At 45.8% G+C, this 25,943-nt stretch overlaps 1 protein-coding gene across 1 annotated transcript in view; it reads left to right on the forward strand.

The window, feature by feature from the left end:
* IGF2BP3 (insulin like growth factor 2 mRNA binding protein 3) overlaps positions 1 to 25,943 on the forward strand; it is a 177,169-nt gene that overhangs the window by 96,717 nt on the left and 54,509 nt on the right. The window contains exons 7-9 of the mRNA XM_024223253.2: positions 13,287 to 13,571; positions 17,009 to 17,143; positions 18,435 to 18,557. Of these exons, the coding sequence (XP_024079021.1) occupies positions 13,287 to 13,571; positions 17,009 to 17,143; positions 18,435 to 18,557 (543 nt within the window). The remainder of the gene's footprint in view (positions 1 to 13,286; positions 13,572 to 17,008; positions 17,144 to 18,434; positions 18,558 to 25,943) is intronic.

Genomic DNA, 25,943 nt, shown 5'->3' on the forward strand with positions numbered 1-25,943 from the left:
GTTTTATTGTGGTTGATTATTTTCTTTGGCTTGGGGATGAATACCTGCTGGCTCTATTTTTGAACTGACTATATTTTAATTTTTGGCTACAGTGCCTAGACCTTAAGGATGTATGCCTTTTCAGATATAGTATAACCTGATAAGTATTATTAGCATCCGAAAGCTGCACTGAAATATGTTTGTTTTATGAGACACATGTATGCATCAGAGTATGCTGTTATGACACTGGACAGTATATAGCGCAAAGAAACCATACCTTTTTAATGACAGGTACACATCTGAAACATTTTGTGTTGTTGCATAAATTCTTGATCATGTATCAAATACTGTTGCAATACCTGCTGCAAGGGGGCAGAACTAAGGTTGCTATGGGAACCAAACAGTGAAAATCCTGAGTTTTGTGAAATTACAGTCTGTTATACTTCTATTGTGGTTTTATGTTGTTTTTTTAATGTTGAAAACTACTTATGAAAGAAATACCGGTATTTAAATGCAGAAGAATATAATTATGCAAAAGAAATGCTGCCATCCAAGACCTTCATACAAGTGTGTCCACTGGAAAATTTTTCTAGTATTGTAGACACAGGTTGGGCTTGGGAGTGAAATACCTTGCCCACATAGTCTTTGGTGCCATCAGAACACCAGTGAATAACTGGTTAACCATAAGACATGGAACCTTAAAGGGGAAGGTGGTGTGTTCAGCAGTTGAGAATATTGTTTACCTACCACAGCATGAGAGGGACAGAGCGACAGACACACTTGCCTTGGAAGCTGATGAGAAGACCATAACAAGACCTGCTGCTCTTGATTTGAAACCAAGAACTTACATGAAAACATGATATACCTAATATTTCTTTCATTCTAATGCAGGAAGCCATTTATTTCTGAGCGAGTTCACTGGTTTTATGTCTCAGGTTATGAACAATGGCCATGGCCCTCTTCTAAACATACTGTTTTCTCTCTGATAAAATACTTGTACTTTGAGCATCCTGTCCAGTTGATCACCGCTTCCCACTCTTGCAGTTGACTGGCATAGAGATGTTGTTGTTGTTGTTGTTGTTTTTTAACTTAACAGACTGAATTAAACAAGATTTGGGGTGTCATCTCCTGGTGTTAACAGGTTCAGTGCTCTCTATTTAACTCTTCTCTCTCAACTTCTCCCCTTTATCTCCACCAAGCAACTTTTATTTTTTTCACATCTGGGTAGTAGATAGTTTGTAGGTCAGAGTTTGGCAGGCACAAGTGGTGCCTCCTGATGCAAGTTGTTCACCAACCTTCCATTAAACAAGTCTTTCATGTTAACTATGCAGAGTCTCATGAGATCTGAGCTAAGGATGACTAAGTAGCATTTGTCCTGTTTGATCACCTCATTTTTGCTCTATTGAGTTGGTGTTTTGAAATGGCACTGGTCTCACAGGTGCTGCCAGAAGGAGAGGTTCTGAATGTGTGCAGTCTCACTGTTGTACACTCTGCAAATAGTGCTAGATATATGGGTCGCAAAGAACAGGAAACATTTTCACCCATCAGATTTTTTTTTTTTTTTAATCCTTTGTCCCCTTCCATCTGCAAACATTATTATTTCCTATTTGCTTTGGCTGGAAGGCGCTTCTAGTGGGATTGAGATACCACTTATTTCCTTATGCCATGCTGATACCATTGAGATCAACAAAGGTGCTAGAGTCCCCTTGTTGTACATGAGTGGGAGCTTTTGAAGTGTAGTTTGCTTCCTCACTTTCTCCACTGAAGCCTGGGTTAGTTAACCTTCTGCTCACACTGCAAGGGCCATCTTTTCTCCCAAGGATTTGGGGAGGAGGTGGTTGAAGAATACAGAGATGTGATAGCTGTTGGGATTTGGTGTTTAAATTGTTGGGTAATTGGTTGGCTCTGAGAGGAGCAGCTTTATTACAGAAGATGGGTTTAGAATGAACTTCAGTGGTCTATTAGGGCATCCAGAGCATGGGATGGTCACTTACTGTAGTTTTAATTAGTAAAAATAAGTAAATCTAGTCCAGTAGTACACTTCTTCCCACTCTAGTCGCTACTCATCTTTTACATTTATTTCATCTCCCCCCACCCCCCTTTCCAATTCTCAGTACTTTCTGTGTATTTAAGCGATGTACTGACTTAATGAAATCACAGCAATAAGTTCTGATCTATATAGTAATTAAAAAGATCCTGCTTATGTTGCACTGAAAACACACAGGGCTGCGCAGTCGTTGCTGTGTCATCTACGGTGTGTAGAAGTGATATATATGCAGATGAGATGCAGGCGGAAATATTTCCTTAAACATATGTAAGAAAGCTATGCACTGGTTTGGTGTAGGGTTGCTCATAACAGTGCTGGGATTCTGCCATAAAGCTTTTTTCTTGAAGCAAAAGCAGCTTGAAGCATTTTGTTTGAGGGTTAGAAGATGACAGTACGTGAACTTGGCAAACAAATGTGGGAAGGAATAAGGTATTGGTGGGGGCGGAGGGGGAGGAATCAGCAATGGGCCTACCACCACCTTTGTAAAATGACTTATTTTCCACTCAATCCCCTCTTCATCTTTTTATTAAGCACAAAATATATAAAAACATTAAGGTTGCAAAGTCAAAACACTCAGAAGTTGGGAAATGTCAGAATTAAAGTTGCCTGTGCAATCTTAATTTGGCCCCTTGTGCATTATGGTAGTCTTTAATTCCATGATCACATGTTCCTTTTTTTTGCAGGACACCTGCCTCATGCAATGCAGAGGTTGGATGGTGGTCAATTAATGAGCAGCTAGTCAATGTGTGGCCTGTGCCTTATTTACTGCACACTATTCAAACCCCAGAATTGCTGATTTCCTCATTGACTTTTCTTTGGCAGTCCTCACTATATAGCATCCTGGTCCTTCACCAATATTAATTTATTTTCATAACGTCCTGTGAGGTCAGGGGTGTGTGGTATTCCTATTTTACAGATAGGGATCTGAGGCAGAGAGAGATCAAGGTTAAAAGTATCCACTAATTTTGGGCGCTCAATCTGAGACTCCTAGGGCCCTCTGCATCCAGGTCAAATGCTGCCTGCACCAGGAGGGAGGTCTTTAGGAGCACAGGAGAGAGTGTTTCCCTACTCTCAGTTCAGGGGCCTGGACCTGCCTGGCATGGCCTATAGCAGCCCAAAACTGCAACTGCAGGGAAAGTCCTGCTCAGCCCAAGACTGGAACATGCTCAGTGCAGATGGAATCTTTGAGGAATTTAGCTGCTAAAATTCAATGCCCGGTCTATGCTTAAAAATCAGATCAACCTAGCTACGTCTCTCAGGGCTGTAAAAAAGTAATGCCCTGAGCACTGTAGTTAGGTTGTCCTAACACCTGGGTGTAGATGCACCTCATCTGCAGAACAATTCTTCCGTCGATCTAGTATTGCCTCTCGGAGAGATGAATTAACTATATAGACCGAAAAACCCCTTCTGTCAGTGTAGGAAGCATCAGCGGTTCTCAAACTTCATTGCACCACGACCCCCTTTTGACAACAAAAATTATTACATGACTCCTGGTGGTGAGGGAGGCTGAACCTGAGCCCGGCTTCCCAGGATGGAGCCCTCAGGCATCAGATTCAGCCCAGGGTAGCGGGCCCTCAGGCTTTGGCTTCTGCCCCAGGCCTCAGCAAGTCTAATGCTGGCCCTGGCGACCCCATTTAAATGGGGTCATGACCCACTTTGGGGTCCTGACCCACCGTTTGAGAACCACTGAATCTACACTATTGCACTATGATGGCACAGTTGTAGTGTGCACATGCCCTAAGTATTTACTGCACATGTGTGAACTGCGGTTTTCTTTGTCTTACAACCTTGCTCTAAAGAATGCGGGCACCAGAGCTTTTCAAAGAAAAGGTTGCCAGAATTTGTAACATGGGCATAATTATGTATTTTTCTCTAGCCTTGTTCTCAAACTGTTGTGGCTGAAGTCTTAAAATTTTTTCCAGGATTATGTCTGCCTCATGTGTGTAAAAAATCAGCATGAGGCAGACATGAGCATGGAAATCTTCACCCCAAATGGATAAAGTTTGGCAAAGTTACAAACAACTGAAAACAGGGTCTATAATGGAAAGTGTCAGAAAACCTTAATAGGCAGCACTATCAGCCCCACCTATGACATAGCAATAAACCCTCCCCACAAATAAATAGCTTTGCTTGGAAAAAAGTTACAAAATTAGTGAACAGATATTTACAGCACTATGCATGGCACTCTGTTTGTTTTTTTCTAGATTCAGTATATCTCCGACCTAGTTCATCCACATTGCTGACTTTTTCTGCTGTACACTGTAATGGCATTGAAATCCAACAGAATCTTGCTCTCAGAAAGCTTTTCTATTCCAGGGCAATCCTGGGCTATTTAATAATACTAATTTTTAAAAAGATCTTTCTTTTCCCTGGGAGTAACACCGTAATGGAAAGAGTATACTGGGGACACTTTCTACCTATGTGCTATCCCTGAAACTCATTTGACAGGCACCTTTGGTGGTTAAGGTTAGTGTGTTCCTCCCCTACTTTAATGGGAAAGGAACAATGCTGTCATGCTTGCCCCACAAAGTGGGTTTGTTTTTCAGTGTCCAGGGTCTTTTCTACACTGGGAAAGAACATTGCATTGATAACGCATTTAACATGAAGCTAAACAGAGCACAGTACTTGGTGTAGACAAGGGACGTTTCTATACTACAAGCACTATAGCGTCACTGTGGCGTAAACACTTGATATAGCGACAGGAGGGGTTTTTCCATTGCTATAGCAAATACACCCTCTCAAGAGGCAATAGCTAGTTTGACTGAAGAATTCTTTCATCAGTCTAGCAGTGTATGTGCTGGGGCTTAGGTCCACTTAACTATGCTTCTCAGGGGTGTGAATTTTTCACACCTCTGAGTGATATAGCTAGGTTGATCTATGTTTTATGAGTAGACCAGGCTGAGGACTGTTTATTTTAAAAATGTCAGCTGGTTGTGGCTGACCCGAGATGGGTCTAATGTTTTGTATTATGGGTAACTGGGAAATAAAATGGCGAATGAAATTCAACCCTGATAAGTGCAAAGTAAGGGAGATGGGAAAACATAATCCCAACAACACACATATAATGATTTCTAAATTAGCTGTTCATAGAATCATAGAATATCAGGGTTGGAAGGGACCTCAGGAGGTCATCTAGTCCAACCCCCTGCTCAAAGCAGGACCAATTCCCAACTAAATCATCCCAGCCAGGGCTTTGTCAAGCCTGACCTTAAAAACCTCTAAGGAAGGAGATTCCACCACCTCACTAGGTAACCCATTCCAGTGCTTCACCACCCTCCTAGTGAAAAAGTTTTTCCTAATATCCAACCTAGGCCTCCCCCACTGCAACTTGAGACCATTGCTCCTTGTTCTTTCATCTGCCACCACTGAGAACAGTCTAGATCCATCCTCTCTGGAACCCCCTTTCAGGTAGTTGAAAGCAGCTATCAAATCCCCCCTCACTCTTCTCTTCTGCAGACTAAGCAATCCCAGTTCCCTCAGCCTCTCCTCATAAGTCATGTGCTCCAGCCCCCTAATCATTTTTGTTGCCCTTTGCTGGACTCTTTCCAATTTTTCCACATCCTCCTTGTAGTGTGGGGCCCAAAATTGGACACAGTACTCCAGATGAGGCGTCACCAATGTCGAATAGAGGGGAACAATCATGTCCCTCGATGTGCTGGCAATGCCCCTACTTATACAGCCCAAAATGCCGTTGGCCTTCTTGGCAACAAGGGCACACTGTTGACTCATATCCAGCTTCTCATCCACTGTAACCCCTAGGTCCTTTTCTGCAGAACTGCTTCCTAGCCACTCGGTCCCTAGTCTGTAACAGTGAATGGGATGCTTCCGTCCTAAGTGCAGGACTCTGCACTTGTCCTTGTTGAACCTCATCAGGTTTCTTTTGGCCCAATCCTCCAATTTGTCTAGGTCCCTCTGTATCCTATCCCTACCCTCCAGCGTATCTACCACTCCTCCCAGTTTAGTGTCGTCTGCAAACTTGCTGAGAGTGCAGTCCATGCCATCCTCCAGATCATTAATGAAGATACTGAACAAAACCGGCCCCAGGACCGACCCTTGGGGCACTCCGCTTGAAACCGGCTGCCAACTAGACATGGAGCAGTTGATCACTACCCGTTGAACCCGACAATCTAGCCAGCTTTCTATCCACCTTATAGTCCATTCATCCAGCCCATATTTCTTTAACTTGCTGACAAGAATACTGTGGGAGACAGTATCAAAAGCTTTGCTAAAGTCAAGGAATAACACGTCCACTGCTTTCCCCTCATCCACAGACCCAGTTATCTCCTCATAGAAGGCAATTTGGTTAGTCAGGCATGACTTGCCCTTGGTGAATCCATGCTGACTGTTCCTGATCACTTTCCTCTCCTCTAAGTGCTTCAGAATTGATTCCTTGAGGACCTGCTCCATGATTTTTCCAGGTACTGAGGTCAGGCTGACTGGCCTGTAGTTCCCCGGATCCTCCTGTTACCGCTCACAAAACAGATCTTGGGGTCACCGTGGGTAGCTCTCTGAGAACTTCAGCTCAAAGTGCAGCAGCACTCGAAAAGGGTTAACAGTCTGTTGGGAACTATTAGGAAAAGGGTAGAAAATATGTCTGAAAAATATCATAATGCCACTATATAAATCCATGGTGCACCCACACCTTAAGTACTGTGTCCAGTTCTGGTGGTGCTATCTCAAAAAGGATATAGTGGAACTGGAAAAGGTTCAGAGGAGCTCAAGAAAAATGATCCAGGGTATGGAATGGGCTCCTTACGAGGAAAGACTAAAAAGATTAGGGCTGTTCAGTTTAGAAAAGAGCTGACTAAGGGATGATAGGACAGAGATCTATAAAATCATGGTGTAGAAAAAGTGCATAGAGAAGTGTTGTTTACCCTTCCCCACAATATGAAAACCAGGGGTCACCCGAAGAAATTAATACACAGCAGATTTAAAACAAACAAGTACTTTTTCATGCAGTGCACAATTAACCTATGGAACTGGTTGCCAGGGGATGTTGAGATGGGCAGAAGCATAACTGGGTTCAAAAAAAGAATGGAGGATATGTTAATAGAGGATAAGTCCGTCAATGATTATTAGCCAAGATGGTCAGGGATGCAACCCCATGCCCAGGATGACCCTAAACTGTGACTGCCAGAAGCTGGGAGAGGAAGATGGGGTGAAGCCCTCCAACTGCCCTGTTCTGGACACTCCCTCTGACGCTCTGGTACTGGCTACTGTCGTCAGAGACAGGATCTTGGGTTAGATGGACCATTGGTCTGACCCAGTATGGCTGTCCTTATGTTCTTTCTGTTAAACACACGTTTTATAACACAGTGTTACTTCCCAGAGTAGATGAGACTTGGTGAAGGGAGCTCCATTCCATGCTCTGCCTCTTGTATGAGGCAGAATGAGGAATGCTGTTGTAATTGCTCTGTTCCTCCTTTTGCCCAAAAACAAAGAGAATGAGGAGGAAAGTGGGAATTAGTGGAGCTTAGTGGGAGAGGCTCGGTATTAATTAGTGGGTCCCTCCAAGGGGGAAGGTGCCCTGTTTTTTAAAAAAAAAATCCAGCTAGCTTTTTTTTTTTTTTTTTTTTTAAATAGAGTTCTTGTAGCACCTTAGAGACTAACAAATTTATTTGGGCATAAGCTTTCGTGCTCTAAAATGCACTTCATCAGATGCATGGAGTGAAAAATACAGTAAGCAGAATATATATTATAGCACATGAAAAGATGGGAGTTGCGTTACCAAGTGGGGGGAGGAGGGGTCAGTGCTAACAAGCCAATTCAGTTAAAGTGGAAGTGGCCTATTCTCAACAGTTGACAAGAAGGGGTGAATATTAGTAGCTATTAGTATTTGAAACACCATTTAGCAACTAGTGCAAATGCATTTCAACACCTTTCGATTGTGCCAGATGTCTGTTTTGTAACCTATGCTCCCGACTAAGGGCATGGCTACACTTGCGAGTTAGAGCGCATTAAAGCAGCCCAGTACGCTCTAACTCATGACCCGTGCACACTGGCAAGGCACGTAGAGCGCTCTGACTGCGTGGCTAGAGCACTCCTGGTACTCCAACTTGGTGAGTCGAGTAACATTTGATGCGCCCCCGCTGGAGCGCTGCAGTGCCAGTGTGGACTCCCTGGTCCTGTACTGCGCTCTGATCGGCCTCCAGAAGTGTCCCACAATGCCTGTTCTAGCCACTCTGATCATCAGTTTGAACTCTACTGCCCTGCCCTCAGGTGACCAACCGTCAGACCCGCCCTTTAAATTCTCTGGGAATTTTGAAAATCCCCTTCCTGTTGCTCAGCCAGGCGTGGAGTGCTCTCAGCGAATCTTTCTAGGTGACCATGCCTCCACCTGCCAGGCGATCCCCAGTATGGAGCAATGGCGAGGTGCTGGACCTCATCAGTGTTTGAGGGGGAGGAAGTTGCCAGTCCAAGCTGCCCTCCGGCTGTAGGCATTACAATACCTTCGGGCAGATATCAAGGGACATGATGGAAAGGGGCCGTGACTGGGACACGCGGCAGTGCAGGGTTAAAGAGAAGGAGCTGTGGAATGCCTACCGCAAAGCCCGCGAGGCAAACGGCCACTCCAGTGCTGTCCCCGCGACCTACCGTTTTTACAAAGAGCTGGATGCGATACTTGTGGGTGACCCCACCTCCACTCAGAGTACCACCATGGACATTTCGGAGCTCCGTCCAACAAGGCAGGAGGAGGAGGAGCAAAGTGGGAGCGAGGATGCTGAGGAGAGGGAAGACACCCAGCATCCCTAGATGCATGCAGCCAGGAGCTGTTCTCAAGCCAGGAGGGAAGATAGCCAGTCGTGGCGGCCAGTGCTTGGGGAAGGACAACCACCAGAGGAGGTTCCCGGTAAGCTGCTTTTATTTTGGGAAGGAAGTTATTCGGTGTGGGCTCTTGGGACAAGGAGGATTAGGGCTGCATGCATGCCTAGATGCGGAATAGGGCGTTAATGTGCTTTCTCACATCGCAGTAATCGGCCTCAGTGATGTCTTCAAAGGTCTCAGCCAGAACTTGGGCAATGCGCTTGCGCAGGTTTCATGGGAGAGCCACTGTGGTCCTTGTCCCAGTCAGGCTAACATGCCACTGTGCAGTGAGGGGCGAGGGGACCATTGCTGCACACAGGCAAGCTGCATATGGGCCAGGGCATTGTAGTAGAAGACCCACCCTTGCTTCCCAGGTCACCCTCAGCAGCGAGATATCTTCCAGGACGAACTCCTGTGGAAAATGTGGTGACCGTGTTCAGTAAAGGGGCCCCCTGCAGCTCTTGGCTCTCCCCAAGGCACAGAAACCCAGAGGACAGTACAGCCATGAAAGAATCAGTCCCCCTCGACCCTGTGCTTACTCACCATTTTGGGGCTCCCGTGGGTTATGTGCGCTCGCTTTGGGACAGGCAAATTATGCTATTGTGTAGACTGTGCTTGCCCTCCTTAAGTACGGACGAATCATTGCTCTGTCTGTTGTGAACAATTCTGCCTCTGTTAAGTGTTGCATTTTGCCTTTACAGATGCAGCCTTGAGATCTCAGCCGTCTGTGTTATCACCGGCCGAGAAGCTGCAAAGAATCAGGAAGAGGCCATGTAGAAGCAAAGGACATGCTACATGAAGTCATGCAGCACCCCCTTAATGAAAATCAAAAAGTGCAGGAGTGGCGGGAGAGTGAAAGGAGGGTCCGCCAGCAGAATGTGGATTGCCGGCACCAAAGCACAGAGCGGCTGATAAGCATCATGGAGCGCCAAGCGGACTCGATCCAGGCGCTTGTAGTCATGCAGGCGGAGCACTACCGCGCCCCTCCCCTGCAGCCCTTGTCTCAAAACTCTTTCCCTTGTGCCCGTCATGTCACCTCCAACCCACTTTCCCCAACATCCGGGTTCTTATCACCACCAGCTGCCTCCTACACCCGTAGCTTCACCACCCAGCCCTGAAAACTATGACCCTTACCCACTGCACTCAACCCCCATCACCATGCAGTATAGCCATCCTGAAGTGCAGCACTCATTGCACAGCACTCCAAACAGGAAGGCTGAGTATGATAACAGGACATACGCAAATCTGTGATTGTACCATTCCTCACCCCACCCCCTTGCCCTTTCTGTTTCCCAAGCAGTTGTGTTTCTTTTCAATACATGGATTTGTTTGCTGTGAAAACATTCTTCATTATTGCATAAAGTAAAAGATACCTTAGCCCAGGAAAGCAACAGGCACTGCAAGTCAGTGTATCATATGTAGCAAACACAGATTCCTACTCACATTGGAACCACTGCACTTCCCTCCCGTGCAGGGCACCAGACATTACTGGTGGCTTTCAGCATCAAATTGCTTCCTCAAGGCATCCCTAATCCTTGCAGCCCCGCGCTGGGCCCCTCTAATAGCCAGGGCCGGCTCCAGGGTTTTTGCCGCCCCAAGCAGCCCCCCAAAAAAAGCCGTGATCGCGATCTGCGGCGGCAATTTGGTGGGAGGTCCTTCGCGCCGAGCGGGAGTGAGGGACCCTCTGCCGAATTGCCGCCGAATAGCTGGACGCGCCACCCTTCTCCGGACTGGCCGCCCCAAGCACCTGCTTGCCAAGCTGGTGCCTGGAGCCGGCCCTGCTAATAGCCCTGCTCTCTGGCTGTTCCGATTCAGCCTCCAGGTGTTGAACCTCCGAGTTCCATGCCTGAGTGAATCTTTCACCCTTCCCTTCACAAATATTATGGAGGGTACAGCACACGGGTATAACCATGGGGATGCTGTTAAAGGTCAGGTCCAGCTTCCCATACAGAGAGCACCAGTGGCCCTTCAAACGGCCAAAAGCACACTTCACAGTCATTCTGCACGGACAGCCTGTTGTTGAACCGCTCCTTGCTGCAGTCAAGGCTCCCTGTGTAGGGTTTCATGAGCCATGGCATTAAAGGGTAAGTGAGGTCTCCAAGGATCACAATGCGCATTTTGACTTCCCCTATGGTGATCTTCTGGTCTGGGAAAAAAGTCCCGGCTTGCAGCTTCCTGAACAGGCCTGTGTTCCGAAAGATGCGTGCGTCATGCACCTTTCCGAGCCAGCCTGTGTTAATGTTAATGAAATGCCCACGGTGATCCATAAGCGCCTGGAGAACCATAGAGAAATAGCCCTTCCGATTAACGTACTCAGAGGCTAGGTGGGCTGGTGCCAGAATTGCAATTTGCATCCCATCTGTTGCCCCTTCGCAGTTAGGGAAACCCATTTGTGCAAAGCCAGCCACAATGTCATGCACATTACCCAGAGTCACGGTTCTTCTGAGCAGGATGCAATTAATGGCCCTGCAAACTTGCATCAACACAATTCCAACGGTCGACTTCCCCACTCCAAACAGGTTAGCGACCGATTGGTAGCTGTGTGGAGTTGCCAGCTTCCAGATTGCAATAGCCACCCGCTTCTCCACGGGCAGGGCAGCTCTCAATCTCGTGTCCTTGTGCCGCAGGGTAGGGGCGAGCTCATCACACAGTCCCATGAAAGTGGCTTTTCTCATCCGAAAGTTCTGCAGCCACTGCTTGTCATCCCAGGCTTGCATGACGATGTGATCCCACCACTCAGTGCTTGTTTCCCAAGCCCAAAAGCGCCGTTCCACGGTGGTGAGCATGTCCGTGAATGCCACAAGCAATCTCGTGTCATATGCGTTACTTGAGTTGATATCGTCGGAGTCCTCACTGTCACTTTGGATCTTAAGGAATAACTTGACTGCCAAATGTGATGTGCTGGCGAGACTCGTCAGCATATTCCTCAGCAGTTCGGGCTCCATTCTTGCAGACCGAAAGGGAAGACAGCGTGCGTAGTACAAAAAGCGTTGAAAGATGGCACCAATTGTGGACAGAAGCAGAGGGATTGCTGGGATGCGAACCGATGCATCACGGGGTGTTGGGACAGGACCCAGAATGCCCCACACCCTTCCCACAAGCCACAGCACCATGCTCTGTGGGATAGCTGCCCACAATGCACCACTCCCAATGCCGCTGCAAGTGCCGCAAATGTGGCCATGCCAGTGCGCTTGCAGCTGTCAGTGTGGTCAGACTGCTGCGCTTTCCCTACTGTGCTCTACGAAGGCTGGTTTAACTCAGTGCTCTACATTTGCAAGTGTAGCCATGCCCCAAGTGAATTTCTTGGCTAATTCTCTCACAAGGTTACAACATAATTGGCTGATATTATTGTACAGGTGTTAAACTCTGTCTAAAATAGGTGCTGAGTGGTATTTCAAATCCTGTTAGCTAGCTGTGTTTTAAAAAAAACACTTTTTGTCTTCGGCTATGTCTACACTAGCAACTTCAAAGTGGTGCGACGGGAGCACTCCCGTGGCAGCACTTTGAAGTGTGTGTGTGGTCATGTGTGAGTGCTGGGAGAGAGGTCTCCCAGCGCTCCTGGTAATCCACCTCCACGAGGGGAGTGCTCGGAGCTTGTCCACACTAGCACTTTAAAGTGTTCAAACTTGCTGCGCTCGGGGGGGTTAGAGCACTATAAAATGTAAGTGTAGACAAGCCCTTAGGGTTAGTCTACAATGCAAAGGCTTTGCTAGTATAGCTCTGTTAGTATAGCTAATACTGGCAAAGCCTCAAGCATAGACTTGGCTTGTACCAGCAGAAAAAGTTAATTTGCCATTATAGTTAAACCACCTGCCTGATATAAGATATACCAGCAAAAGGAGACATGGCTAATGTCATTCTGGGAGGTGTTGTCAGTGTAGGCTGTGCATACGCTAGGGGGCTGTGCTGACATAGCCATGCGGGCTTAGGCTCCAGAGTGTAGACATACCCTCAAACTTTGCAAGACCATATTTGTAAGTTTGTGCATAGTGCTTTCTCTGTGTAATTGTATATCATGGATCTTGGGTTGTATAAGGCCTGATCTACATTTAAAAATGCAGTCGACATAAGTGTGGCACCCAGGAGTGTGAAAAATCCACACCTCTGAGCACTGTAGCTATGCTAGCCTGTGTAGACACAGCTAGGTTGATGGAAGAATGCTTCTGTTGACATAAGTACTGTTGCTCAGGGAGGTGGAGTTCCTACAGTGATGGAAAAACTCCTAGTGCACTATATTCTGTCTCTACACTCTGGGGTTTACAGTGGCATAGCTACGGTGCCATAACTATGCTGCTGTAGTGTAGACAAGGCCTAAGTGTGTAACTTTTAATGTAGGTGTCAGTCTCTAGTTTCATTCATGCAGTTTACAATGAGCAGAAGCCCATAACGGAATGATTTTTCATTTCATAAGGTCCCATGTATAATTCTCATATTTTTCCCCTTTGCAACTGTACAGAGCAATAGAAAAACTAAACGGATTCCAGCTTGAAAACTATTCCTTGAAAGTTGCATATATCCCAGATGAAATGGCAGCACAACCACCCGCACAACAGCATCCACAGGGGAGACGTGGATTTGGACAGAGGGGTCCTCCGAGGCAAGGGTCACCTGGTGCAGCCACAAGACAGAAACCGCAGTCGGATGTTCCACTGAGAATGCTGGTTCCCACGCAGTTTGTAGGAGCCATTATTGGGAAAGAAGGAGCAACTATCAGAAATATCACAAAGCAGACACAGTCCAAGTAGGTTATTCTACAGAATTGTGTTGTGGGCTTTAATTTTTCTTTTGGCTTCCTTTGTCTTTCTCCCTACACACCCAACAAAAGCCTACGTTCTTTCCCTTCCCTCTCCCCCACATGGAGTGGTAAATGTATTTGTGGACTAGCCAAAAGTTCGGTCTATCTGGCACATTCCCCTCCCCCCCCCTTAAAAACTTACTCTATCAATCTCCTCTTGTCTGATGTGTAAACTTAAATGTTCCTCTGGGATTGATTGCCACTTTCCATGTCTTCCAAGATATTTTTGGGAAAAGCTTGGCTTTACAAATAGAACACAGTACAACTTACTGTTGGGACAAGCATATGAAACTAGTTTGTCAAGTATGTATCCTGTCTTGTCTCCTCTTTCTGCAATGCTTGGGCCAGATCTACACTAGAAACTTTTGTTGGTATAATATTGTCAGCTAGGATTTTTTTTACGACAGTTACACTGGAACAGAATCTGAGTGTAGATGCAGTTACACCAGCAATGAAGTCCTTCTGTCAGTACAGCATGTTTCATTCGGGGAAATGGCATAAGCAGCAGCTGTACTAGAAGGGTATTTTTGGTATAACTATACCATTATAACTATACTGGCAAAACCTTTTGAAGTGTAGACTAGCTAAGTGACTTCGCCGTTACATTTCTACTGCCTTGGAGATGTCATTTTGGAGATTTGGTGTTTGTATTTTATGTTGAGACAGCCCCTGCAGGGTGTTGCCTTGCCAACTAAGGTGACAATTAGGGTCACTCTAAAAACATGCAATGCTTCATAATTGGCTTATGTGGTAAAAGGGCAAACTAAAATAATTGTGTGTAACAGACAAATTAGCAAGCTGTGTTTAGTGGCCACGTTCTGTCCTTGGTGTGTTTTTCTTCAGAACTTTCACTTTGACAGATTTAATTTCATTCAAAGCTGTGAGAAACCAGCAGTACTAATAGAATGGTCTCCAATTGCAGAGGTGTTTTGCTTCTCAGCGTTCTAATGGTAAAGTTCTGTGTATAGAACGCACCTTTGTTAAAGAGTAGCTATCTGGTTACTAGAAGGGCTATAAGACAATGATTCTGGAACTAGGGTCCATGGACCATTGGTGGTTTGCAGAGCATACCCTGGTGGTCTGTGGAACCAAGTCTTCAAGTAGTAATGCATCCGCTAGCTATAGCCCTATCCAGGGTGCTCTCAAGGCTGTTTTGTTTAACTAGTGTGGGTGGGAGGGTTGGTTTTGGGTTTTCATGTCCGCCTGCCCTGTTCCTCTCCCCTGGGGTTTCTTGGCATATGTCTACACTACCACTTATGTCGGTATAACTTATGTTGCTCGGGTGTGAAGATGCCACTCCCCTGAGTGACATAAGTTACACTGACCTAAGCATTGGTGTGGATAGCACTATGTTGGCGGGAGAGATTCTCCTGCTGACATAGCTACTGCTGCTTGTTGGGGGTGAATTAATTAAGTCGATGGGAGAGTGGCTCTCTAGAGAGCTTACAGTGGTGCAACTGCATCAGGGGGAGTATGTTGGTGTGTTAACCTTGAGAGATGGATTTTCTTGGGGTTGGGGAGGGAGATGGGCTGCAGATATGTATCATGTCAGTGACTTAATAGGGGGAGGTGTAGTTTCAAAAATGAGTGTTATTTCACATCAGACCTCTGAATTTCGTATTTAACCAGACTTTAATGGATAAATGCTTACAGTAGCCTAAAAATCTTGTTACTGTTTTTAATTAAGTGGATTTAAAATACTGAAGGTGGACTAAAAAGATTGTTTAATGGAGAGTGCTGTACACATCAGGAAACTAATTGTCGGGGTAGCCCTAGGACTTCCAATTCTCAGACTAGCAAAGGCTTGGGAAGTATTGTCTAGGGAATGTTAAAGATTAAGGCTATGATTTTGGCGCAGAGGTCACGGTAATCATGTATTATAATAAAGCAGTAGCAGCTCCTGTGGGCCTGGTTTCCCACTCTGGGCATTGTGTCCTGGCCCGTGTGGTCGCAGTGCCATTCAAGTTTGGCACATGAATCCCTCCATAGATGGAGATGGAAGGGTGGATGTGACAACCCTGCGTGGTGCTGTGACCTAGTGCATAGAATTGTGACACTCATGGCTGGGTCTACCTCCCTGCTTTGTGGAACAGAAGCCACTGCTATAGGGCGAATTTGGGGTGGGCTTGCTCTCCAAGATGGGTTCACTCTCTAACACACTCATGCATGTGCTCATGCTGAGACCTTTTTTGTGACTTGGGTTTTTCCCCTGAACCTCTGTTGTTTTAAAAAAAAAAAAAAAAAAAATCTAAAAATTTGCGTGACACAATTGTAGACTTACTCATGATCTCTGAAAAGGGCAGAAGAGAGCAGAAGTACTGTCACTGGCTGTAAGCAGATATGACTTCAGAGGATGCTTTCTGCCTTTTTTGTCACTTTGGGAAGGCATACACAAGAGAAATGTCACCTTCCTCATCTTCTGCCTGACAATTAGTTTGTGGACTTTGCACAAAATGCTGTACTATGAACCAAAATGAAATGTCCATATCCAGAAAGGGTTGACAAATTGGAGGGAGTTTAGAGAAAAGCAATACAAATGATTTAGGGGTTTGGAGGTATTGACTCGTGGTTAGACTTCAGAAAACTGTAGCTTCTCACCAAGGTGAGAGCAGTGTGTAGTCTGCAGGTATTTGAAAGGTGCAAACACTCAGGGCCCTATTGTGTCTCTGCAGGCCATGAGTAATTCTTAACTTTATTGGAGTTACCCTTTGTGGTGCAGGATGGGGCCCTGGTAGTGGGGGGAGAGGATGTTTAGGATGATACAAACGTATAACTAGAAGAAATGGGATGACACTAAGAAGAGAAACATTTAGAGTTGAAAACCAGGGCAATATTCCTGATGTGAACATTAGTAGGATATAAAATAGTCTTTTAACAGAAGTGCTGGAAAACTCCATCACTGGGGACATTACAAAGTAGGCTAGACAAAACACTCATTGCACTGTTGGGAGGAATTATTCATTTGTGGAGGATGGACTGGGTGACCTCACAGCTGTTCCCTTTCTAATTTTGTGATAGGAAAGCCAGGTGGAATGCAACACATGCTTAATAACTTGAGAGAGTAACTTTTCTATTTTATATAAAAATCTCACCAAAATATGTGTTGGGTAGAATCTGGTGGGGAAGGGAAAATCCACTTTCTAACGTGTGGAGCTTCATCCAGCAAACCAGAATGTGTATCTTTTAAAAAGGAAAATATTTAACGGAGTGTTGAGTTTTATGTGGTGTTAATAACTATATTTATATGTTTCACCAAATGAAACCTTGGTTTTGGTATTTTTAAAAAATCCATATTAACTCAAAATAAAGTGGATCTATAATCTCAATTATCAATCCAAAATAGAATAAATGCTTACAGCTAATGTTTTTTTTCTTTCCTCAAGAATTGATATTCATCGTAAAGAAAATGCAGGTGCTGCTGAGAAACCAATTACTATCCACTCTACTCCTGAAGGCTGCTCGACAGCTTGTAAAATTATTATGGAGATCATGCAAAAGGAAGCTCAAGATACCAAATTGTAAGTAAAGGGTTTAAAGAATGCAAAATTCCAAATCTTTTCACAGTCTCATTAAAGAAGTACTCTTAGCTTTATCTGTCAACGGGTGAAGGTGAAACTTCTCCTGGGTGTCCGGTAACAGCATTTAACTTTTGGCTTAAAGAACTTAATTTTATTTTCAGTGCCACCCTCTTTGCTTAGTTAAAAAAACACACTTCCAGACATTGGTTGTTTGGGGGGTGGTTTGGTCGGGCAATCTGCAGTGAAATTCAAACTTTCACAAGCAATTAATAGTTTTTAATGTGGGCAGATTTTGTATGAGCTTTCACAAAAGGCTCTGTGGCGGCACATCAGTCCGTACCAACAATATGCTTGCTACTTCAGTCTGTGACTTCTATTGAGTAGCTGAACTATAATTAATTTTATATGGTGTTTTATAACGTGCGCTATTTGGTCCAATTTTGCCTCCAGCTAAACTGGTATATGGGAATGGGGTTACCATTATAGCTGAGAGCAGAATTGGCCAGTGACATAAGTCAAAATTTGTGTTTTGGTCTCCAGAAGGGAAAAATTAATATAGTAAGATACTAACCCACTGCCTTGGTTGAGCTCCATTTCAGAAGTAGATATTATGATGTTTGTGGCTGCTAGGTGTGTCATCTTTATTTAAAAAAAAAAACTTGGTTAATTTGGCTGCAAAGTATTTTTAAATTGTGGACACTACTGAGACAACAGCCCCGGTCTTTTAATGTAGAGAACAGTGAAAAGTACTTACAGTTTTGAAAGCTTAGACCTGGTCTACGCTACACAGTTAAGTCAACATACGGCAGCTTATGTCAACCTAACCATGTCAGTGTACACACTGACGCCGTGCTCCCGCTGATGTAAGTGCTCTACTGCACCGACATAATAACTCCACCTCCACAAGAGGCGTAGGGCTTATGTCAGTGTAGTTAGGGCAGCGCAGTGTCTGTGTAGACACTCTGTTACTTACATCAGCTGTTGGCCCGGGCTCTCAGCCCCTCACACTTCCCCTCTTCAGTCGGTGGAAATGCTCCTGGTGAAGATGCACACCACTGATAGAAAGAGGGTAGTATGGACATCAGCCATTGCAGTAATTACATAGGGCTGTAGTGTAGACCTGCCCTCATTTTTAATCTCTGTTAGTAAATATTTACCTGTATAAGTTATTGCAGCAAACAGTTAAGATTTTTCATTCAAGTGATTTTTCATTCAAGTGATAAAACCTTGCCTCTTTCAACTGCTTTTTAATAGTTGGCCATTTGTCTGAATTCTGTAACTTCTATTACAGTACAGAAGAAATTCCCTTGAAGATATTAGCACATAATAATTTTGTTGGCCGTCTTATTGGCAAAGAAGGAAGAAACCTAAAGAAAATTGAACAGGACACAGATACTAAAATCACAATATCTCCGTAAGTTTTCAATGGCCTAAACCTTGAAGTGCTGTGCTCAGAAATAGTTCCTTGGGTTTTGTAAACATTTTGTCCATTATGTAAAGGCTGGGGTACCAACCATTCAGACCCCCATCCATGCTGGGACTTAAACTGTTATTTTAGCTGAATTTAAACACTTCTCGACTTGTCTAAAAATAGTTTAGGCAAGGGCTGGTCTAAAAATAGTATTCTAGCTAGTTTAATCCATGTTTATAAAATGTTGTCTCGAAACTGTTATATGCTGGACAGGCAAGCATGTTTTATAACTGGACTAGTTTTGAAGTATGTATAGAATGAGTTGAAATAACATGGTTTAATCTCCTATATCGGCTGGGCTTTGGAACAAGGGAAAGGAGAAAAGCAACTGAATAAATAGGAAGAGAACAGTAGTATTTTAGGTAGTAATTTTCTGTCTGGGTCAGGTCCCTTTCTGCTTCAGCCTCGAACAGCTAAACTGCAGTAGGGTAATCAATCTATTGTTCATTTAGACAAATGTCTAGGCAAGAGCTCTGCTTTCTGCTATTAGCTGTCCTCACCCATGGGTGGAAGTGACTGCTGCAATGAGCTGAAACATCTGAATACTGCTCTGTCATGGAGCTACATGTGGATGAGAGGAGTGTGGACTTCTCCTCCTGAATAAGTTTGGGGAAGTGAGAGCAATAAAGGAGTGAACACACCAAAGGAGGAGGGACAAGAGGGTAGTGAGTTAGGAAACTGGATGAAGAAAGGGGAAACAAGACGTGTAATACAAAAGGGAGAAAAATAAAGGGAAAGAGGAAAGTAAATAAGAATTTCTATAAAGAAGGAGAACTGGAAAACAGTCTTGGAGATTAAAAAGAGAACCTGATAGGTTTTTTTTAGCATGGGCAAAATGTTTGAGAGAAGGGAAAATTACCAGAAGGCAGAACAAAAAGATGCTTGTGACTGTTATAGAGTCCTTCTGGAGACTCTTGGGACAGAATGGGAGCGAAAACCATTTTGCCCCAGATTGAGATGAGGGAAGTTGCTGTGGTGTCAAGGAGGCAGAGGACCCTGTCTGACAGAACAGAGATGGTTCCCCCCAGGACTCCCCAGGGACTGGTGAGCTAGTGAGGGACATTGCATTTATGATGTCTTATTGTTTTATATAATACTGTACTCTCCTGTGCTTTATCTGTTAAGTAAAGAGCATAAAGATGTTAGTCTGGACTATGTCTGACTACTTCACAACTGCTGCTGCTTGTCCCTTAGAGAGTTAAACTGTAAACCAGAAGGTTCGCACCTTTTGGGTGGAGTTCTAGGTGAGGGGTGTCTTTAAGTACCGGAGAGTCTGAAGGGTCAGTGCTATGCCCAGGGGCTGGACAGCGGGTTCTGACACTCAGGTGGGGGTGCCAGATAAAAGGTCTGTGCCCTGAGAGTGAGCCTAGGGACCTTTAGATTGAGGCAGTGGCTGGACTTCGTTCAGACTCCAGAGGCTTGAAACACCCTTGGGATCCAAAGCACATGGGTTTGGATTCCCCTGACAGCAGTCCTAGTGGGTGGCCAGGAAGAGGTAATTCTTCTTCTAGTAGTGTCCCTATGAGCGCTCCATGTCCGGATGTGTGTGCACCTGTGCACGCTTCATCTGAAATTTTTGTCAGCAGTGTATGCGCCTGCACCCCAGACGACACCCCTGTGCCTGAAAAAAGGGTTTATAGAGAGGAGCTGACCTGTCACCACTCCAGTGCCTTTTCAACTGCCTGTGGCTTGAGACTGAGTATTGCAGTGTTGAGCTTCGCGGCTTGCTACGCCTTGCTTTCTTTATACCTTTTCTTTTACTTTTTAGTTATTAATTTTTTCTGTTAGCAAAAGTTTGTCCTTTGAGGGAGTTTCTCCCCTTCCCTGCTCCTTGTTTGCCCTTTGGGCCTCTAGGTTTTCTTCCCGGGCCACATCCATGACCTTGAGTGCAGGTTTATACCCAAAACTCTGGACTTCATACCCTGCTAGACCTGTCGCAGGTCCTTTCCCCTCAGCAACAGACATTCAAGCTGCCTTCACTGCTTGGGAGAAACCCACATTCCCTGTAAATGTAATGCTTCAGATTTAAAAACAGATCTAAAAAATGGAGGGAGGACAGACTTGAACTCCTACTTATGGAGAGCTCCCTGAGACCCACAAGAACCGAGTTACCCCTGTACATCTGTTGCACCGACCACCTCTGGTTCAGCAGTCCCTGAGGACTCCCCAGCCCTTCCAAGAAGAAAAGACCGCATTCTCCAGCCTGAGAAAAAAGAAGGGCAAAGTCGCATCCTTGATCTGGGTCTCAGGTATCTCGTGTCCCAGTGTGGGCATTGCAGAGGCTCCCAGTCCCTCTGATACTGCAACCATGGTACCAACTTAGGAGGCTCTGTTGTATACTGAGAAAGCATCTAGAGCGGGACCAACATCCCAGTACCTGACTCAGTGCCTCCAAAAGCCAGAACCAAGGTAGTCTTTATCTGTACTGTCTTCCGTAGCTTAAAGTGAAAAGCATACCATGCTTATTTCAGTGCAGTCTCCAGGACCGCTGGATATTTTTACTCCTGAGGAACCATATCCAGGGTCCCCAATATCATCCAGGCTTCTATTTCATGGGAACTTTCTGAATCCTCAAAGTACCCAAATCACTGTCATTTAGATGTCCTGAGAGATACTCCTCCCCAGTACCAACTCATCTCATGGAGACTTCTCACCTTCCATCCATTTCTTCAATGGTGACTCACCCTCTGGTATTGACGCTGTCCCCATGCAGACTCTTTGAGGGTACTGAGGGATACTTCCAGCTGGTACCATTACAAAATTCGCCACACCACCTCACCAATCTCCCTGTCTAACCTCGGTAACAATGGAAGCGCATATCTCTTCTCGGAGCTTGGTATTGACCCAACAACCAGTACCTACACCACTGGCCCACTTTATGGATACAGATGTGTCTGGCATGGTTCCTCCAACTTCCAACCTTCCTTCCTAAAGGTCCACACTGCAGAAGGAGCTCATAGCAGGAAGAACGCCTGGTTACCCTGGCAAGGACTAACTTGGGGTTCTGCCCCATTCCCTTATGCTTCATCACAGTTGGCTTACTGGGATCTGTGGACTCCTTATGGAGACCATTTCTACAGGGTGCCATCCCAAAAGACCTCACATCAGAGATATCAACTGATGCCCTAGGTCCTGCCACCCAGATACCTCCGGCAGAGCAGGAAGCAGTGGAAGAGGAAGAAGCACCCCCTTCCCACAAATCCTCCTTATCAGATGAATCTGTTGTGCCTCCCTGCCATCTTACCCTGACGACTTCCAGGCTTTTCAAGAACTCATAAAAAGTGAGGCAGACACCTTACAAATCCCGTTAACGGTGGATTTCCTGAATCTCCTCTCTTTGGATGGATATCCTTCATTCACCTCCTCAGGGCAAGGATTGCCTTGCCCATCAATGAAGATTTGTTTACCCGAGCATGCACGGTATGGCAAACTCCAGCCACTATCCCAGCCGCATGTAAACGAGCTGACAAAAAGTATTACATCCCTCCTAGAGCCTCAGAGTACTTTTTTTTTTTTTCTTTCTCCCATCCACCTCCCAACTCTTTGGGGTGGAGGTTGCCAACCAATGGAACAGGCAACTCCAGTTCCAGTCAACACTATCTGATAAGCAGCTGAAATGATTGGACCTTCTCGGCAGAACTACTCCTTGGCCTAGTTGCAGTTCAGAGTGGCCAAATATCAAGCACCAATAGCGAAGTGTGACTTCACAGTCTAGTCAAAGTTTTCATCTTTATTGAACACCTGCCTCAGAAGCAGAGAGAACAATTTCAGGCCCTCATTACAGAGGGACAGACAGTTGCCAAGGCATCTTTCCAGGCCTTGCTAGATGCCGCTGACACAGCTGCATGTTTTGTGGCTAAGGGTATGTCTACACTACAGGATTAATCCGAATTTAGATAATTCGAATTTGGGAAACAGGTTGTATAAATTCGATTGTGCGCGGCCACACTAAGCACATTAATTCGGTTTTTAACCACATTAATTCGGTGGTGTGCGGCCACACTACCCCATTAATTTAAACACAGTAATTCGGTGGTGTGCGGCCACACTAACCCTAATTCGAATTAACAAAATCGATTTAGGCGCTACTCCGTTCGTCGAGGTGGAGTACAGAAATCGATTTTAAGTGCCCTTTAATTCGAATTAACTGGCTCTGTAGTGTGGACGGGTGAAGGGTTAATTCGGATTAACGCAGCTAAATCCGAATTAAAGTCGTAGTGTAGACCAGGCCTATGGCTAGTCATGTGCTGAGCTTCCTGGCTGCAGTCTTCCGGCCTCCCCCAGGAGATACAAAATATGGTCAAGCACCTTCTTTTCAAAAGCCTCAAGTTGGTTAGTGATGCCGTGGATGGGTCCCTCCATTCACTCAAAGCCTTCCTGGTGACACTTTGATCTTTGAGCATCTATAAATCTGTGATGAAAAGAAAATAGAGCAGGACAATTCAGTGACCTCGCCTACTTCACTACCAGCCCACAAGACCGGCTGAACTCCATGATGAAGCCCAGATTCCCTAAGAAACAGCCCTCTCCCAGCCAGTAATGTCTTCAAAATGTCTGTTTTGATCCATTGGTCAAGGATCACAAACTACCTCTCATTTTGGATCCTAGGTTACATTTGTTCCCTTCCTACCCTTATGGGGGATCATCTCTTCCATTTCCTACGTTCCTGGGAGTTCATTACCTCAGACAGATGGATCCTGGAAGTGATTTCTACAGGCTATTCCATCAGTTCAACTCCTTACCACCTCTTCTCTCCCATCCCTCTTCAGGGAACTTGCTCACAAAGATCTCTTATGAAAGGTACAATTCCTTTTAGCTGGGCACGATCAAATCTGTCCCATGGGACATCATTGGGAAAGGGTTCTATTCTCAGTATTTCCTTGTCCTGAAGATAAACAGTGAGTGGAGACCAATTCTGGATCTCAGGACCTTAAACACATTCATCCGCTCCCAGTGGTTCAGAATGGTGACCCTAGCAACAATAATTTCCCCTCTGGATCCCCGAGGTTGGCTTGTTTCCCTTGACCTTCAGGATGCTTATTTTCATGTCATTCATCTCTCGCACAAATGATTTCTACGTTTTATGGTGGGCAGGGACCAGTACCCGTGTCACATCCTGCCCTTCGGCCTCTGCACCACCTCAAGGGTCTTCACCAGAGTTCTCTCAATTGCAGCAGCTCGTCTTTCCTTACCTGGATGATTGGTTCCTGAAAAGAGAAGCAGCATCCATTGCGTCAGTTTGATAAAACCCAATAAACTCCTCAAATCCCCCAGTCTTCACAAAAAAAGAACCTTAAAGAAAAACTTACTTGTTCTTTTCTTGACAAATTGGTAGTCTAATCCATTACAATGGCATAACACTTTGAAGCCTTTATCTTTTGCACAATTTGTCTTAGCACCATCGTTGCGATTATTTCGTTAACCTCATGTGACAGCCACTTGTATTTTGTGCGACTAAGCCACTGTCTCAGTTCCTCTGAATCTGTACTGCGTAGCAACAAGAGCTGCCTCAAATTTGAATCACTCTCATTATGTCCACGTAATGCTATTCCTTGCTGAGCTAGGTACTGAACACCGTTAAAAATTTTGTGCAGTGCATTCCTAGCTGATTGTGATTCTTTTCTGTAACTGGCCGACATTAGTGCAGAAACATTTACCTGCGATTGCAGAGCAGCATACTTCATTACCACTTCCTTGTGACAGGAGGATTTTTCGTGTGATGTAAAACCACGCAACACGTGTCTCCAATCTTGAAATCTGGACGAAATAAAAGTTGGTTCGGCCTTCATAGAAAATATTAAGATCTTCTTTTCAGAACAGTTTTTGGAGACTGAGCAAAAAGCTCTATCTAATTCGCTGTTGTACTCCAACCACGTAAACCTTGATAGCCAAGATTGCTGAAAACTCCTTTTCTTATCTTGTAGATTTGCTGCATCTTTCTTTTGTATAACTTCAGTTTGAAAGCTTAGTGTTAAACTCAGGCCGTCACTTGATGAATTACCCTTTTCTTCTTTTTCTCTGGGTAATTTTATTAAGAATTTATCCATTGTTGATTATTATTGGTCCTACAAATCAAGAATTTGTTGCTGGGATAAAATTTAAGCTACACCGCACTGGCGCTACAAGATCACAAGGGCCAATTAAAAGTGGAAAGTCAGAAGCAGCACTTACCTGCTTCAATACATTATATTTTGTTGTACCCGAATACAACCAATTATATACTTTAAAGGATGTAAACACGATCATACCCCAAACTGACTGCCAAATTTAAGTTGCATGTTTCTCCCCCCCCCCCCCCCCCCCACCCCCCCCCCCCCCCCCCCCCCACCCTCACCGCACGTGCTCCTAGGGCCCCTCTCAGGTCCAGGAAGCCCCCTCCACTATGGTGGGGGTGGGGGGGGGCGGGGGGCCTGCCATCATGTGTGGTCTCCTCCCCTGCTGCTGCCCCTCACCATAGCCCCACTGGGGTGGGGAATGGGGCTGCCCCTTGCCCAGCGTGGGGCAGGAGTGGGGGATCGGGGGGCAGATCAGAGGGGCAGACACTCACCAAAGCCCCAGCAGCTGCTCAGGTGAGTAAGATCCACTCCAGATGTTTCCCAGCTGGAAGCCCCCTCGGCATCACCTCCCAGTGGGTGCTTGGGGAGGGGAGGGCTGCCAATCATGTATGTGCCTCCTCCCCCTCCTCAGGTGCAGCAGCAGCCAGCTGCCTCAGTCTGCCGCCAGCACCGCTCTTATGCTGTAGCCTAGCCTTAGGCAGCAGCAGCTGGCAGTGCAGGCGAGGGAGAGCAGCGCGGAGCAGCAGGGCAGCCACCCGCTTTCAATCAGGCAGGGACAGCCTGGGGGAGGCGCACAGGGGGTGGAAGGCGGGGGCCAGGGGATGCTCCGAGGCCTGGGGGAGATGCATGCGTGGATGGGGGCTGGGGGATGCTCCAGGCAGGGACGGGGGAGAGACCCGGCTCCAAACATTGGTGGAGCCGGGCCCCTGGCTCTGAATATTCCTGGAGCCCAGGCACCATGGGCCCATATAACTCGCTGCCCCTGCTCATAGGGCCATCATGGTTGAGACAGGTGTGGTTTGTAGAGCTGATTCATTTGTCCCTGCAGCCTCCTCTCTGCCTCTCCTCTCTGTTTGGTCACCTACCACAATCTCACAACACTTTGCCTCAGTGTGGCTATTCAGTGGCTGTAGGGTGACCAGACGTCCCGATTTTATCGGGACTGTCCCGATATTTCCTTGTTTGTCCCGCGTCCCGACCGATGTGCGGTTGGAACACTGGACAAACAAGGAAATGCTCCGGAGCCCGGAAGTGCTCGCGCCCCCCCCCCCCC

This window comes from Terrapene carolina, unplaced genomic scaffold (genome assembly GCF_002925995.2).
Source record: "Terrapene carolina triunguis isolate 2854851 unplaced genomic scaffold, T_m_triunguis-2.0 Scaffold84, whole genome shotgun sequence".
Taxonomy (NCBI): domain Eukaryota; kingdom Metazoa; phylum Chordata; order Testudines; family Emydidae; genus Terrapene; species Terrapene triunguis.